Genomic DNA, 18113 nt, shown 5'->3' on the forward strand with positions numbered 1-18113 from the left:
TGCTGATTTCAACTTTGTGAACAGAGTGCCCCATGGTGGCAGTGGGGTTATGGTATGCTAAGGCATAAGATACGGATAATGAACCCAATTGCATTTTATCAATGGCAATTTCGAATGCACAGAGATACCGTGACAAGATCCTGAGGCCCATTGTCGTGTTATTCATCTGCCACCATCATCTCATGATTCAGCATGATAATACACAGCCCCATTGTCAAGGCTCAGGAGAAGGCCCAGATGAAGATCACTACTAGGAAAGTATTATGTACAAGAGAAGACCAAATGCATAAATAAGTCAACGAATAATTGTTAAATAAAATATGGAACAGTTAATGAAAATGTTACATTTCCTTTTGGATCAAGGTAGATACTAGCTAGCTTGCTGACAGCAAGGCTTTGACAAGAGATTACATGCAAGAGCTTGCAGGGATTTGTAGTCTTGTATGATGTCTAATTTGATGTTAATTAGCATTTTTGAATATGAGAGTAAATACAGCTGAATACATTGATAAATGTCACCTTGTCCAAGAGAGAGTTACATATTTTTTGTACAGATTTGACAGTGCTACTGATAGTAGTGGTTGTGCTTGGCTTGCACGTGCAAATTCAGCATACACCACATTCTATAATAGAATTGTGTTATTTGACGTGTCAAATTAAAAGCTTATTTCATGCTTTTTTTTTTACATGCAAAGACCCAAACGGCGTTCAATGTGCCTCACCCTAACAATTTAGTCTATTTTCATCTCTTAATTTCGCCTACTGTTCTAACTTGGTGGTGCACATGTAGCCTATAACCTGTTTTAGAGAAATGTAATCATTGAATATTATAAGAGCTTTCATTGTCTGTTTATATGCCCCCTATATTTATCCTACGGTTCTGACTTGTACACTGTAAGAACCGCCCATGTTCTGAATTCTGTCGCTGTACATTTCAAAAGTACTGAACAAATAGTTATATTGACTTTGCCCATCATCGCTTGCTCATTAATGTCTTAATTGAAAGCAAAGCACCATCGGTGTGTTCGAAGCCTTAATGCATTTTGGTACACCAGAATTACATTAATTTCCAATGAACCGCTGCGTTGCCTTGCAGCATTGTGTTGCAGATACAGCTCGTTCGGTGTGGTACATATGTTGGATTTACCGAACGTGTATGAGTAGATGGCTTGACAAAAATGGTATGATGAACTTTTGTTGCGCACATATCCAGATGACGCTGCATACTATTTTTCAAAGTGTTACGCTTCGATCACACCAACAGTATCATTGCCTTTTGGTACACCAGAATTACATTCATTTTCAATGAAACGCTGCATTTGCCTTGCAACATTGCATTGCAGTTGCAGTGCGTTCGTTTGTGGTGCATACATTGGATTTATCGAACGTATGCCAAACTGTGTGCGTAGACGGCTTGACAGAAATAGTAGCAGAAGGTGAATGTTGATGATGCTACGTACTATTTAGCGCAAATTCACTGTCGGGGTGTTCGAAGCGTTATTGCATTTTGGTACACCAGAATTACATTAATTTCCAATGAAACGCTGCGTTTGCCTAGCAGCATTGCATTGCAGAGGCGTAGACAGCTTGCGCTAGAACGTGACGTCATTGGGTCAAAGTTTACAGCTATGGCGTCGGGAAATGGAATTGCTTCTCTGGTGAGAATCCACAAGATTAAATAACAGTATTTTAACTGAATGTACATGTAATATACGGGTATATTGTAGCTGCATATATAAGTGAACTGTTAAAGTATATGATGCATGTTTTATTTGGACTGATGCCGGCCTGCTGTTTAAAATGCCGCTGGCTAAACGAGGACAACGTTGATTGAGTTAAACATGTGCTTACCATTACACTGCAGCAATATTGAATTACTAATGCTAATGACATTTTGTCGTTATATAGGGTGTGATATCAATTGTAATACTTTTCTTTTGTAATGGTTATGTTATTCAGGGCGTGGAGGGAGCTACAGCAGCCGCCCAGGCTCTGTCTCTACCAGCTGAGGCTTATGGGAACGATGTGAGTAACACACCGGTGCTATTTAGGTTTCCTCTCTGACACAAACTCACAACACAATAGTTTTCTAGTGTGTTAGTTTCAAAGTTTATTCGCCACGTGCACAGGATACAACAGGTGTAAAACAGTCAAATTAAATTCTTACCTAGAGAACTCTTTCCCAACATTGCAACTAACCTGTGTGTGTGTGTGCCTCAGCCTCAACTGGAGGTGATGTGGGCGATGAAGGCTTACAATCATGCAGAGATCTACTTTAATGTGAGTATCTCTTTCTCACAAGCACCTGAAATCAGGTAAACTACCCACATGGAAAAAATACTACAGTTTACTATAGAATAGTACAGTATTATCCACAAAAAAAACTGTAGTAAATACTACAGTTGTGTGCAAAAACACTACAGTATTTAATTTGCATATACCCTGCCTATTTCCCTCCCCCGATATCCCAATTTGTGCCACCCATAAGTGAGAAACCTACATGCTAAGTATAACCATATTGTGTGCCATACAGGTTATAGAGAACACTACAGTAAATACTACAGTATATTATTAGTCCTCAAAAACACTACAGTAAATACTACAGCAGTGGATCTACAGGTTTTGCCTCAGGACCCAAATTGAGCCAGGTTGCCTCAGTCGCGACCCAATATACAATCTGGAAAACTATATTTAATGCTATATTGATAGTAAATGTGTCAATTATGACAAGGGAACAACATTCTCACCTCTCATTTTCAATAAATACATTTTGCCCATATTCTTCAAGAATGTTAAACTCACTGTCAAAATCAACCAAAAGTGTGTGCTAATAGATCTATTTTGAAACATTGATAGTTCATATTTTCTTCCAGGTTTGTAGTTTTTTTTCATTAAAATATAAACTGTATGTATATATTCAAAACCTCCCCGGACCCGAACTGGGGTCACGACCCACCAGTTGAGAATAGCTGTACAACAGTATACAACAGTCCACAAAAACACTACATTAATTACTTTAGTATAAATACTGTAGTAAACACAAGTTAACAGTAAAGTCTGCAAACGCACTATAATACTACAGTATTTAGACCATAGTATGTTTTTTTTTATGTGGGTAGGTGGAGCATAATACCAATACTAGCAGCCACATTGCACTGATCTAGTCCTTCCCTCCAGCTAATCGTGTCTGTCTGTGTGTAGCTGATCTCGTCGGTAGACCCCAGTAATCTGAAGCTGACCAAGGTGGATGACCAGATCTATACGTCCTTCAGAGAATCCTTCTCAGACCTCAACATCAAGAACTTGGACCCAGACATGCTCAAAACGGCCGATGCCAAAGAGGTAGGGGACTGGGTGTGTTATAGGTGTCAGAAATACAAAAAGGGACGGCGGAAGAGTGAGAGAGAAACTAACTTAGTCTCTGTGTTGGTGTCTAGAAGTGGCGTCCGTTCTGTAACCAGTTCGACGGGGTGGTGGAGGACTTTAACTACGGGACTTTGCTACGACTTGACTGTGAGAAGGACTACACAGAGGAAAACACCATATTTGGTATGTTCAGCGAGTCACTATTACACATACAAAACGTTGTCACTGTTAAAAAGTGGCATGAGGAGCATAGCAGTGTAAGGGTCCTGTGTAGCCCAGTGACTACACCAGTGTTAACTGCGATCATGTTGTTCCTGCAGCCACCAGGATCCAGTTCTTTGCCATCGAGATCGCTAGGAACAGAGAAGGATTCAACGCCCCTGTATTTCAGGCCAAAAAACAGCCTTCTTAACCCATACCCTATAACCTTCTTAGCCTAGTCTCCAACACCCTTGTAAACCCAACCAAGGAAGAGTTTCAACAGCCCTGGTTTGACACCCTACCTTTTGACCTAGGTATGGAATACTCTGAACCCCACATCACCTACAACCTCTAACCCAGGAAACATAACATTTCAACAGCCCTGGTTACCAGGCTTAACATCCCCATTGCTTGACATCCATCTCCTTACACTTTTCCTGTGTGATTGTCGACTGGATACTAGACCAGTGGCACGTTCAGCAGGGCACCATGTTGTGGAACGTTCATAGATATATAGAACAATGACTTATCTGCAACGTTTGCTTACTGGGGGTGGCCCAGAGGTCCACACTGCAGCCTGCATCCCACTGTGCATGAGTGCGTGTACTGATGTCCAAACTGAGCATGGTAGCTACAGAGTCTTCAGAAAGTATTCACACCCCTTGATTTTCCACATCTTGTTACAGCCTGAATTTAAAGTGGAAGTTGTGATTGTGTCACTGGCCTACACAATACCCCATAATGTCAGTGGAATTATGTTTTCAGAAAATCTAAAGCCTTGAGTCAAGTATTCAACCCCTTATATGGCCAGCCTAAATAGGTTCAGGAGTAGAAATGTGTTTAACGTGATTTAACGACTACATCATCTCTGTAACCCACAGATAATTAAGGTCCCTCAGACGAGCAGTGAATTTCAAACACAGATTTATCCAGACCAGGGAGGTTTTCCAATGTCTCAAAGGGTAGATGGGTAAAAAAAAAAAACACATTGAATATCCATTTGAACATGGTTAAGTTATTACACTTTGGCTGGTGAATTGATACACCCAGTCACAAGGATAAATGCATCCTTCCTAACTCAGTTGCCGGAGAGGAAGGAAACCACTCAGGGATTTCACCATGAGGCCAATAGTGCATTTAAAACCGTTAGTTTAATGGCTGTGATAGAAAATTGAGGATGGATCAACATTGTAGTTACTCCACAATAACTGAAATGACAGAGTGAAAACACATTCTCCCAAAAATGTATACTGTTTGCAATAAGGCACCAACGTAAAACTGCAAACAATTGGCTAAGAAATTAACTTTGTCCTGAATACAAAGCATTGTTTGAGGCAAATCCAACATCACTGAGTACCACTTAATATTTATGACTAGGGAGTTTGGGATACAAATAAACAATAGAGCTAAGCACAGGCGAAAACCTGGTTGTCTGCTTTCCAACATACACTGGGAGACATTCACCTTTCAGCAGGACAATAACCTAAAACACAAGGCTAAATATGGTTGCTTACCAAGACGACATTGAATGTTACTGAGTGGCATAGTTGACTTAAATGGCTGTCTAACAATGACCAACTTGACAGAGCTTGAAGAATTTAAGAGAATGTGCAAAGATGATTCTAACATGAATTGACTCGGAGTTGAATACTTGTCTAAAAGATATCATTTTCCCACTTTGACATGAGTATTGTGTAGATTGTTCACACAAAAAATTACTTTTATCCCACGGTGTGAATACTTTAAGGCGTTGTATATGTAATTAGGTTCTCTAATTTGTGGCAATAATTTCTGGGTATGTTCTTGTACAGTTTGTTTCAAATGACATTCTTTATAGTGAACCACTTTGACCAGTGTGCTGACTAAAAGTGGTGCACTATTGGAAAATGGGGTGTCCTTTTTGATTTGCCCGGTGTGTGTATCCGACCGCATTCACTGACTGGTTGCGTGAATGGTAAAAATACAAATCTGAATAAATGGATGTCTGGAATCAGCATGTAGCCTGTGTATGTTTAATTCTTATGACGATATTATCTTGCTAGACTGCACCACACACTAAAGACATTACCCCATGTTGTGCAGTGGAAGAACTGACAGCGCGGTATACAAACCAAATGACGTTTATTTGCAGTCAATGATGACACTATAATATGTAGCCGACATCCACACAACTCAACCAAGCTACCGATCCAACACACACTCACATCAGAGAACCAAGCTACTGATCCAACACACACACACAAACTTCAGGGAACCAAAACAATAGAAACCAGAAGTCAAATCAACATGGTTAGAGATGAGCTAGTCGTCACAAACAGTTAGCAGCAACATCTGTAGAGTAGCACAAGTTGCTAATGAACTCTGAACCCCCATCTCCTCTAATACACAGTTCTGTATTCTTATTCCTATCATCCATATCCCTGTAATACACAGCTCTGTTCTACTAAAGGTTGCATTCTTCATTTAATCATTTAGAAATAAACAATCCTTCAGGGAGCTTGGAGACGAGTGCTGAAAGTTCTAGAATTTCCTGGTAGGTTCTGGCTAGAGCTCACCGCTCCTTCACAGCACCCTAGGAGGCCACACACACACACACACCTCACACTAACACACCAGAGACTGCAGTGACGCTCCTATCTGTTGAGTCATCAGATCTGTGACCCCTACACACTAGCCTGCTCAGACACTTCACCCCTCCCCTAACCCAACTAACTCCCTTAAGGTTAGTGTCAGCTCCAACCAGCCTACCAGAGGGTAAAGTGGAGCATAACCTTAACCCATTTAACCCTGCCCCACACCCAAATCCTAATGGAACAAGTAATCATTTTCTAGGCAAAGTGTCTCGGTGCTAGGGTTAGTGTCTAGGGAGTAAAGCAGGGTGGGTATTTACAGCACTCCAACTAAAAGGCCAGAGGAAATGTACAACACAGCCACTCTTTCTCTGCCCCTTTGCAGCTCTAGTGCTCTCTCATCCCCTGTAGAAAGTTTGCTCCCCACAGACAAACAGGTGCACTGACTCACTACACTGTAAAAAGTTCAATCACACGTTTCTCATTTTGTTTTAAATTCAATCAATATAAACATTGTTCAAAATGTTATGAAAAAAAATGTACACTTGTTTTGTTGTTTCTATACAAGGCAGGCAGAAGCAGAGAACTACATTTACCAGCTTCCCCCTTTTCATCCGCTCTCCTCTTTCATCCCCCCCATTCCTCTCCCGCTAGAATGTGTAGAGGTATCCTCCGTCCATCCTCCTTCTCCTCCCAGCAGAGCGACCTGCGGTGACCTCTACAAACTGGCTTTAAAATAGATCTGTATATTTATAGGCTTCTATAAAAAAGGAGGGGGGAACCAAAAGGGGGAGGAGAGGAAGGGTGAGAGGAGGGGTTGAGTTGGGAGGGGGAAGCTGCTCTGTGTGGAGCAGGAGTGCGTGGAAGGTCAGCTCATCATGTCATTGCTGTTGACGCCGTAAGAAGAGTTCTTCATGCTGTCGTTCACCTCCCTCCGGAACACCGACAGATTCTGGGTGAACCTGCACAGATTAATACAGAGAGAGTTAACAGTGACTGTGCACACCAATAACACGTGTGGAGAGAGTGGTCGCTGGGATTGTGTGTACCTGTCTCGGTTCTTGGTTAGCAGGTTGCGTTCTATCCCCTCCATCAGGTTTTCAAAGCAGAGATGCATGGCCTGCTGCTTCTCTGGAGGCTGGCTGTTCACAATACTGTTTCTCAAGTCTGCAAAATACTACACACCCAGACAAAAATTCAGCTTCTCTGATCGGACAAATACTGCAGGAATGGAGGTATATACACACACACGGGTAGAGGCTGTGTCAGGATTGTCATTTTTTTCGTCCACTCAGCAACAAGCAAAAAAATCCCATGACAAACGTAAATCGATCTCAGATTGATTGTCTGGGCCCAAGTTAACCTCCCCTTTCATGTAAGATAGTAATTAGCATAATGCTTTTAGGGAAAGGGGTTCATTTTGAACATGTATTTAACTTGTTTAGGGGGTCTGGGGTCTTCCCCGGGATCATTTTTATGTAGGACAGAAGCTAAAAAGACAATCTAATCCAAAATTAATTAAAAATAATGACACCATCTAAAATATAATTTCCACCTCCAGAAATGAGCCCAATAACATACTGGACCATACATAGCCTACACATGGTCTATATTATCAAAGGTGTTATAAGCAATAAGCATGATCATCTATAGCCCAATTAATGCAGCATAATGGCAAAAAAATAGATGTACATAGGCTGAAGCATGGGGTTTGTTCTTCTGCATTTACCCCACTGGAAACAACCTAATTATTATTAACTCCCCAAAAAGTTATCTTGGGGGGTTTCTATTACAAAGTATGTGATTGCACTTTTAAAGACACCGTTGCCCCTTTAAGAGCTCTGTTGCGCAGCTGCACCTAAATCTCACTTGTAACTGCATTTGTAAAATGTCACACGCACAATTGAAGGAGTAGAAGAGAATTCAACGTGGTATGGTGGTAGCAATGGAAAACTGGGATCAACAGTTTATTATTTATTTTTTAAACAAAGGTCAAAAATCCTTCTTTAACCCGTGTCCTCCCCTTCATCTACACTGGGATCATTGCTTTCACCCGGTCAGTCATGGAATGAGACTAACCAGGTGTTCCTAATGTTTTGTATGTCAGTTCAGTGCACACAAGAGAAAATATACACTATTGTCAAAGTTTGTGGTCACTTAGAAAATGTCCTTGTTTTTGAAAGAAAAGCAATTATTTTGTCCGTTAAAATGACATCAAATTGGTCATATACGGTGTAGACATTGTTAATGTTGTAAATGACTATTGTAGCTGGAAACGGCAGATTTTTTATGGAATATCTACACAGGCTCATTATCAGCAACCATCGCTCCTGTGTTCCAATGGCACGTTGTGTTAGCTAATTCAAGTTTATAATTTTAAAAAGGCTAATTGATCATTAGAAAACCCTTTGGCGGTTATGTTAGCACAGCTGAAGACTTGCGCCGATTAAAGAAGCAATGGCCTTCTTTAGACTAGTTGAGCATCTGTAGCATCAGCATTTGTGGGTTCTATTCCATGCAAGAAATTGCCAAGAAAATGAAGATCTCGTACAACGCTGTGTGCTATTCCCTTCACAAAACAGCGCAAACTGGCACTAACCAGAATAGAAAGAGGAGTGGGAGAAACAGACACCTCAAGTACTCAACTGGCAGCTTCATTAAATAGTACCCGCAAAACACCAGTCTCAATGTCAACAGTAAAGAGGCGACTCCGGGATGCTGGCCTTCTAGGCAGAGTTGCAAAGAAAAAGCCATATCTCAGACTGGCCAATAAAAATAAAATATTAAGATGGGCAAAAGAACAGACACTGGATAGAGGAAGATTAGAAAAAAGTGATATGGACAGACAAATCTGCTTTGGTGGTGGTAAAGTGGGAAATTTAAGAGTATCACTCCATGCCATACCTTGCACTTAATTGGAGCCAATTTCCTCCTACAACAGGACAATGACCCAAAGCACAGCTCCAAATTATGCAAGAACTATTTAGGGAAGAAGCAGTGAACTGGTATTCTATCTATAATGGAGTGGCCAGCAGTCACCGGATCTCAACCCTATTGAGCTGTTGTTGGTACATCTTGACCATATGGTACGTAAGAAGTACACATCAAGCCAATCCAACTTGTGGGAGGTGCTTCAGAAAGCATGGGGTGAAATCTCTTCAGATTACCTCCACAAATTGACAACTAGAATGCCAAAGGTCTGCAAGGCTGTAATTGCTGCAAATGGAGGATTCTTTGACGAAAGCAAAGTTTAAAGGACACAATTATTATTTCAATTAAAAATAATTATTTATAACCTTGTCAATGTCTTGACTATATTTCCTATTCATTTTGGAACTCATTTCATGTATGTTTTCATGGAAAACAAGGACATTGCTAAGTGAGCCCAAACTTTTGAACGGTAGTATAGTGTATTTCATATAACAGACATGATTCTGATTTAGGCCATGTCATTTTCAAACAAGCCCCACAGAGATTTTCCTTGCAGATCTCAAAAATGGCCTCTCCAGAATCCATATGATGAAAAATCCTTTAACCCCTGCACATGTGTTCCAGGGAGTGGTGGGATAGTGGGTGTGTGGTTGTGTACCTGTACCTTCTCGTTGAGCAGGATGAGGCCCAGTAGAGGTCTGGACATGGACCACTGGTTCCTGCAGTCCTCAAAGATGATGATGTTCAACACCGTGGACAGCATCTGTAGGACAAACACACAGATTGATTAGTGTGTGTTTGTGTTAGTGATGCGCGGGTCAGCTGTTTGTTCACCAGCACCCACCCGTAATTACTAATAACCCATCTGCCCAACTATTTGATCGTGAAATCCTGAGGCCTGACCCTAACCCGCAAATATAGAAATTGCACTATACAGTTAGTTCCCTTTTTGTCTCTTCAACATTTTTGTATTGAACAGTAGCCTAATGTTTGCTGAAACCAAAGAAAATGGTAAACAAAAGCCTAAACCAGGGATGGGAAACTGGCAGCCCCCTCAGATCATTGATTTTGTTAGTCTCACTCAGATACACTACATGATGAAAAGTATGCTTGTCAAACATCCCATTCCAAAATCATTGGCATTAAGATGGTCCCACCTTTCCTGCTATAACAGCCTTTACTGTTCTGGGAACATCACTGCGGGGACTTGACCATTCAGTCACAAGAGCATTAGTGAGGTCGGGCACTGATGTTGGCCGATTATGCCTGGCTCGCAGTCGGTGTTCTAATTCATCCCAAAGGTGTTCGATGGTGTTGAGGTCAGGGCTCTATGTAGGCCAGTCAAGTTGCTCCACACCGATTGACAAACCATTTCTGTATGGACCTCCCTTTGTGCACTGGGGCATTCTCATGCTAAAAAAGGAAACGACCTCCCCCAACCTGTTGCCACAAAGTCGGAAGCACAGAATAGTCTTCAGCACTCGACGGTCCTGTTCTGTGAGCTTGTGTGGCCTACCATTTCGCGGCTCACCCGTTGTTGCTCCTAGATGTTTCCACTTCACAATAAAAGCACTTACAGTTGAACAGGGCAGCCACTTGTTGGAAATGGGGCATTCTAAGTCACTGAGCTCTTCAGTAAGGCCATTCTACTGTCAATGTTTGTCTATGAAGATTGCATGGCTGTCAGCAACAGGTGTGGCTGAAATAGCAGAATCCACTAATTTGAAAGAGTGTCCACATACTTTTGTATATAGTGTATCATATTAAAACCTGCAAACATCTCTCTCCACCCTATGGAACTTTGTAGAATTGCAGCAAACATGCAGTAAAAAAAAAGCTACTTTCTCTCTATGCCCCAAGGCAAAATGTGTAGAATTTCACAAAAATTAACTCTGTGGATCCCACCCCCAAAGTTGCCCATCCCTGGCCTAAACTGACACCATGTGCATGCCTTTGTGAAAATGCACTGTACAATGAGGCGATTTGCCTACTTTGTCTTCCTTTCTTTTGCAGCACAGTTGAGAAACAGAATAGCACCCATTAGAGGTCTTCACAGGTCCAAAATGTTGGACCAGTGGCTTTCCCACCTAACCCAATATGCATAAATAGAAATAAATAAAACTGGGGCCTGTTCCGAATGGACTCGAGGACAGTCAGACCAGTTCGGAAAAAGGACTGTGGAAAAACAGACCCAGATCGTCTACTACTGCTACAAAGAGATAGGCGTACAGAAGGAGACTAAATAGTTCATTTAAATCAGATGAGCATTATATATTGTTACATTAAAGAAGTTACTCTGGTAGGCCTAAAACATTCTTCCTCACATCAAGTTCAACTGTCGAGGTAGTTGGAGCACCGGTTTACACAGGCCTGCTGTAGCTAAAGCCTATCATAGCCACAACACACCAAATGTTCACAAAAGTTTCCAAAATGTATTAGGGTAATAACAAAAGTAAGTAAAGCCATTGTTTATAGGGAAAATATGAACAGGTTATTAAATTGCAGCATTACATTGTTAATTTTTTCATCTCGGTCTACTTGTTTTTTTCTTTTCATGGTTTGAGTGCGATTAACAAATCGTAATTCCATTATACTGCTGCAAACACAACATTAAAGTTAGAACTTAATTTAGCCAAAGAAAATGGCTCAACAGAATGACAAAAATACTTGTTGCATATTTAAAGAAACTGGTTTAAACCTTCACAAAAGTTTTGAACAGCCTATATTGCAGCAATTAGGCTTACCAACAAAAGGTGAGTGCCTGTACTATAGTCTACCCAACAAAATGACAGCAATAGGCTAATGATATTTATTTTACAACTGGCCTACTTACAGTGCATTCGGAAAGTATTCAGACCCCGGGATTTTTCCCAAATATTGTTGCTCTAAAATGGAATCTATTTTAATCTACACACAATACCCAATAATGACAAGGCAAAAACCGGTTCTTTGATATTTTCTGTAAATGTATTCAAAATAAAAAAAACTGAAATATCATGTGTGTTTGTACCTGTTGGATCATCTCTGGGTGTTGCTGCATGATGTGTAGGAAGCGGTCATCTGTTGCCATAGCTGCAGGTCGTTTCTTAGTGGAGCGAGACAGCTGAATAGAAATAAGACATTTTATTTACATTCATAACAACACAGAACATACATAATGTATAATGTCATATGAATAGATTATAGATCTACATGGAGGCAGTTGTTACCTGTTTGAACAGGTAGGTGACGATGTGGTCCAGACTGGAACAACACCCAGTACACACCATGGTATCTATAACAAAACACACACAAACACATGTTAGTCACACACGTTTTTCAACCACTCCACAAATTTCTTGTTAAACTATAGTTTTGGCAAGTCGGTTAGGACATCTTTGTGCACTACATGTAATTTTTCCAACAATTGTTTACAGACAGATTATTTCACTGTATCACAATTCCAGTGGGTCAGAAGTTTACATACACTAAGTTGATTGTGCCTTTAAACAGCTTGGAAAATTACAGAAAATGTAGCCATGGCTTTATAAGCTTCTGATAGGCTAATTGACATCATTTGGGTCAATTGGAGGTGTACCTGTGGATGTATTTCAAGGCTTACCTTCACACTCAGTGCCTCTTTGCTTGACATCATGGGAAAATCAAAAGAAATCAGCCAAGACCTCAGAAAAAAAAATTGTAGACCTTCACAAGTCTTGTTCATCATTGGGAGCAATTTCCAAACGCCTGAAGGCACCACGTTCATCTGTACAAACAATAGTACGCAAGTATAAACACCATGGGACCACGCAGCCGTCATACCGCTCAGGAAGGAGACGCGTTGTCTCCTAGAGATGAACGTACTTTGGTGCGAAAAGTGCAAATCAATCCCAGAACAGCAAAGGACCTTGTGAATATGCTGGAGGAAACAGGTACAAAAATATCTATATCCACAATAAAACGAGTCCTATATCGACATAACCTGAAAGGCCGCTCAGCAAGGAAGAAGCCACTGCTCCAAAACTGCCATAAAAAAGCCAGACTACGGTTTGCAACTGCACATGAGGACAAAGATCGTACTTTTTGGAGAAATGTCCTCTGGTCTGATGAACCAAAAATAGAACTCGTCGGCCATAATGACCATCGTTATGTTTGGAGGAAAAAGGGGGAGGCTTGCAAGCCGAAGAATACCATCCCAACCGTGAATCACGGGGGTGGCAGCATCATGTTGTGGGGGTGCTTTTCTGCAGGAGGGACTGGTGCACTTCACAAAATAGATGGCATCATGAGGCAGGAAAATTAGGTGGATATATTGAAGCGTCATCTCAAGACATCAGTCAGGAAGTTAAAGCGTTGTCGCAAATGGGTCTTCCAAATGGACAATGACCCCAAACATACTTCCAAAGTTGTGCCAAAATGGCTTCAGGACAACAAAGTCAAGGTATTGGAGTAGCTATCACAAAGCCCTGACCTCAACCCCATAGAATATTTGTGGGCAGAACTGAAAAAGCATGTGCGAGCAAGGAGGCCTACAAACCTGACTCAGTTACACCAGCTCTGTCAGGAGGAATTCACCCAACTGAAATAAATCATTCTCTCTACTATTATTCTGACATTTCACATTCTTAAAATAAAGTGGTGATCCTAACTGACCTAAGCTCTGTCAAGAGGAATGGTCCAAAATTCACCCGACCTATTGTGGGAAGCTTGTGGAAGGCTACCCGAAACATTTGACCCAAGTTAAACAATTTAAAAGGCAAAGCTACAGAATACTAATTGAGTGTATGTAAACTTCTGACCCACTGGGAATGTGATGAAAGAATTCAGACCTGAAATAAATCATTCTCTCTACTATTATTCTGACATTTCACATTCTTAAAATAAAGTGGTGATCCTAACTGAGCTGAAAACAGGGAATTTTTACTAGGATTAAATGTTAGGAATTGTGAAAAACTGAATTTAAATGTATTTGGCTAAGGTATATGTAAACCTCCGACATCAACTGTATACAGTGGGGTAAAAAAGTATTTAGTCAGCCACCAATTGTGCAAGTCCTCCCACTTAAAAAGATGAGGCCTGTAATTTTCATCATAGGTACACTTCAACTATGACAGACAAAATGATAAAACAAATCCAGAAAATCACATTGTAGGATTTTTAATGATTTTTTTGCAAATTATGGTGGAAAATAAGTATTTGGTCACCTACAAACAAGCAAGATTTCTGGCTCTCACAGACCTGTAACAACTTCTTTAAGAGGCTCCTCTGTCCTCCACTCGTTACCTGTATTAATGGCACCTGTTTGAACTTGTTATCAGTATAAAAGACACCTGTACACAACCTCAAACAGTCACACTCCAAATTCCACTATGGCCAAGACCAAAGAGCTGTCAAAGGACACCAGAAACACAATTGTAGACCTGCACCAGGCTGGGAAGACTGAATCTGCAATAGGTAAGCAGCTTGGCTTGAAGAAATCAAATGTGGGAGCAATTATTAGGAAATGGAAGACATACAAGACCACTGATAATCTCCCTCGATGTGGGGCTCCACGCAAGATCTCACCCCGTGAGGTCAAAATGATTACAATAACGGTGAGCAAAAATCCCAGAACCACACAGGAGGACCTAGTGAATGACCTGCAGAGAGCTGGGACCAAAGTAACAAAGCCTACCATCAGTAACACGCTACGCCACCAGGGACTCAAATCCTGCAGTGTCAGACGTGCCCCCCTGCTTAAGCCAGTACATGTCCAGGCCAGTCTGAAGTTTGCTAGAGAGCATTTGGATGATCCAGAAGAAGATTGGGAGAATGTCATATGGTCAGATGAAACCAAAATATAACTTTTTGGTAAAAACTCAACTCGTTGTGTTTGGAGGACAAAGAATGCTGAGTTGCATCCAAAGAACACCATACCCACTGTGAAGCATGGGGGTGGAAAAATCATGCTTTGGGGCTGTTTTTCTGCAAAGGGACCAGGACGACTGATCCGTGTAAAGGAAAGAATGAATGGGGCCATGTATCGTCAGATTGAGTGAAAACCTCCTTCCATCAGCAAGGATATTGAAGATGAAACGTGGCTGGGTCTTTCAGCATGACAATGATCCCAAACACACCGCCTGGGCAACGAAGGAGCGGCTTCGTAAGAAGCATTTCAAGGTCCTGGAGTGGCCTAGCCAGTCTCCAGATCTCAACCCCATAGAAAATCTTTGGAGGGAGTTGAAAGTCCGTGTTGCCCAGCAACAACCCCAAAACATCACTGCTCTAGAGGAGATCTGCATGGAGGAATGGGCCAAAATACCAGCAACAGTGTGTGAAAACCTTGTCAAATGTTTTCTGTAAGTCTTCACCTCTGTCATTGCCAACAAAGGGTATATAACAAAGTATTGAGATAAACTTGTGTTATTGACCAAACACTTACTTTCCACCATAATTTGCAAATAAATTCATAAAAAATCCTACAATGTGATTTTCTGGATTTTTTCCCCTCATTTTGTCTGTCATAGTTGAAGTGTACCTGTGATAAATTACAGGCCTCTCTCATCTTTTTAAGTGGGAGAACTTGCACAATTGGTGGCTGACTAAATATTTTTTGGCCACACTGTATACTACCCAGTGCAGTGTGTGTGTATGTGTATATATATTACCCAGTGCAGTGAGTCCCTCGGAGATAGATGACAGTATGTACATGACGACATGCGGCTCTAGAGAAGCAATGAAGTTCATGTGATCCTGAGTCAACACCTCCAACAGACTGTAGAACGACTGGCTCAACTTGGGATAGTCCTGGAGGGAGGGATGCAGACAGGAGAGCAAAGGAGAGTTGGTGCAAGTTTTGCTGGAACTGCCATTGTCAGATTGTATATTTACAATGTTCAGAGAAATAGATCACTGTATGTATGCATCTACCAGCAGGTCGCTGTGTGGTATGGACAGCAGCAGTTTGATGAAGGTTTGTAGTGCGTTGTCCAGTGCGTCATCTCCATAGAGACGGAACACCCCGAAATTGACGTAGTTCCCAGAAAGCACAGCCTTCAGCATAGAGAAGCACACACTGACACCCTTCAGCTTCACACTGTACACCTGGTCCTTAGGCACCTCCCCGATGGTCAGGATTCGATTACCTGGAGAAGGGGAGAGGGAGAACCAAGGAAATGAACATAAAATTGTGTGGCTGACAAACCAAATCACAATGCTCCAGTGAACAGCAACTGTTGCAATAAGACACTTAAATGTTTTACCATAGGTGGTGATCATCTTGCTGGTTTCTCTGAACAGCAGGATTCCGTTAGGCGACGACACGTCAAACTGTAACCTCTGTGACCTGGAAACAAACAGAGTTCGGGATTCCTATTTTCCAGAAAAATCTAACAAATGTTCCATCCCAAGACTTTCCCAGATATCCCGAGATTCTAGTTCAAACCGGAAATGGTATCTAAAAGCCTATAATACCAGCAAGGGGAAAATGGACAATTATACCACTGTAAATTGAGAAATACACAGAGGAATCTAACGGTTTCTTGTTGTGTTGCAATTGAATCAACTCAAAGTTCTTTCAAAGTCATCCTACTTAGTTGCTGTAGCTTATAGTTTTAATGTAGGCCTATGAAGCACTGTTGGCCAAATGGTCAAATAATTGTAGGTTATTACAGCTAGTGAAAATTGTAATTTTACCATCGACAGAAAGATGTCACCCAGCTTGTATGCTCTCTCCTCTCCCCTTTAAGAGCAGCTGCCTGGCTATCAGGGCAATTGGGAAGATCCTGACTGTATATGCTATGATAAGCGAGTTATGTAGTGACTTTGTTTAGCGCAGCATTAGATACACCATATATACACAAGAGTATGTGGACACCCCTTCAAAATTAGGGAATTCAGGTTGCTGACAGGTGTATAGAATTGAGCACATAGCCATGAAATCTCCATAGACAAACATTGGCAGTAGAATGACCTTACTGAAAAGCTCAGTGACTTCCAACATGGCACTGTCATAGGATGCCACCTTTCCAACAAGTTCGTCAAATCTCTGCCCTGTTAGAGCTGCCCCGGTCAACTTTAAGTGCTGTTATTGTGAAGTGGAAACGTCTAGGAGCAACAGCTCAGCCGCAAAGTGGTAGGCCACACAAACTCACAGAATGGGACAGGCGAGTACTGAAGCGCGTAGCATGTGAAAATCGCCTGTCCTCGGCTGCAACCCTCACTTCAGAGTTCCAAACTATCTCAGGAAGAAAAGTCAGCACAAGAACTGTCTGGAGGTTTACGAAATGGGTTTCCATGGCCGAGAACATCACTATGCGCAACGTCATGCGCCGGCTGGTGTGGTGTAAAGCTCGCCGCCATTGGACTCTGGAGCAGTGGAAATGCGTTCTCTGGAGTGATGAATCACGCTTCACCATCTGGCAGTCCGACGGACAAATCTGGGTTTGGCGGATGCCAGGAGAACGGTACCTGCCTCAATGCATAGTGCCAACTGTTAAGTTTGGTGGAGGAAGAAAATGTCAGGGTCTGTTTCATGGTCCGGGCTAGGGCCCTTGGTTCCAGTGACGTGAAATCTCAACGCTACAGCATACAATGACATTCTAGACGATTCTGTGCTTCCAACTTTGTGGCAACAGTTTGAGGAAGGCCCTTTCCTGTTTCAACATGACAATGCCTCCATGCACAAAGCAAGGTCCATACAGAAATGGTTTGTCACGATCGTTCTGGAAGAACACGACTAGCCTGCACAGAGCCCTGACCTCAACCCCTTCGAACACCTTTGGGATGAATTAGAACACTGACTGCGAGCCAGGCATAATTGGCCTACATCAGTGCCCAACCTCACTAATGCTTGTGGCTGAATGGAAGCAAGTCCCCGCAGAAATGTTTCAACATCTAGTGGAAAGCCTTCCCAGAAGAGTGGAGGCTATCAAAGCAGCATAGGGGGGACCAATAAAATAATAATGCCCATGATATTGGAATGAGAAGTTCGACGAGCAGGTGTCAACATACAAACAGTTGAAATCGGAATTTTACATACAGTGACGTTTTTCAACCACTCCACAAATATCTTAACTAACTATAGTT

General features: G+C 41.7%; 2 protein-coding genes across 6 annotated transcripts in view; one reads left to right on the top strand and one right to left on the bottom strand.

Moving 5' to 3' along the window:
* Positions 1-1567: 1567 nt before the first annotated feature.
* LOC110523822 (protein PBDC1) lies at positions 1568-5560 on the top strand. Its single transcript, XM_021602875.2, has 6 exons — positions 1568-1658; positions 1960-2025; positions 2221-2280; positions 3202-3342; positions 3438-3549; positions 3687-5560. Exons 1-6 carry the CDS (start codon positions 1629-1631, stop codon positions 3776-3778), a joined length of 501 nt encoding a protein of 166 aa, XP_021458550.2. The 5' UTR covers positions 1568-1628; the 3' UTR covers positions 3779-5560.
* Positions 5561-5671: 111 nt separating this feature from the next.
* LOC110523821 (exportin-7) overlaps positions 5672-18113 on the bottom strand; it is a 33090-nt gene continuing 20648 nt past the window's right edge. For 3 of the 5 annotated variants that reach the window (XM_021602871.2, XM_021602870.2, XM_021602874.2), the window contains exons 22-29: positions 16289-16371; positions 15957-16171; positions 15695-15833; positions 12278-12342; positions 12079-12171; positions 9727-9831; positions 7187-7314; positions 5672-7099 (exon numbers count right to left, since the gene is read on the bottom strand). In XM_021602871.2, the coding sequence (XP_021458546.1) occupies positions 7006-7099; positions 7187-7314; positions 9727-9831; positions 12079-12171; positions 12278-12342; positions 15695-15833; positions 15957-16171; positions 16289-16371 (922 nt within the window). In that variant the 3' untranslated portion in view covers positions 5672-7005. The remainder of the gene's footprint in view (positions 7100-7186; positions 7315-9726; positions 9832-12078; positions 12172-12277; positions 12343-15694; positions 15834-15956; positions 16172-16288; positions 16372-18113) is intronic. The other 2 variants (XM_021602873.2, XM_021602872.2) reach the window with 1 other exon arrangement.

The sequence above is a fragment of the Oncorhynchus mykiss genome, chromosome 5 (assembly GCF_013265735.2).
Source record: "Oncorhynchus mykiss isolate Arlee chromosome 5, USDA_OmykA_1.1, whole genome shotgun sequence".
Taxonomy (NCBI): Eukaryota; Metazoa; Chordata; class Actinopteri; order Salmoniformes; family Salmonidae; genus Oncorhynchus; species Oncorhynchus mykiss.

Excerpts from the sequence above, each read along its gene's own strand:
- LOC110523822 (XM_021602875.2), top strand. The coding sequence starts at position 1,629 with ATGGCGTCGGGAAATGGAATTGCTTCTCTG. Across the intron at positions 1,659-1,959 it reads GAAATGGAATTGCTTCTCTG|GGCGTGGAGGGAGCTACAGC; the intron begins GTGAGAATCCAC and ends TATGTTATTCAG. Across the intron at positions 2,281-3,201 it reads ATGCAGAGATCTACTTTAAT|CTGATCTCGTCGGTAGACCC; the intron begins GTGAGTATCTCT and ends GTCTGTGTGTAG.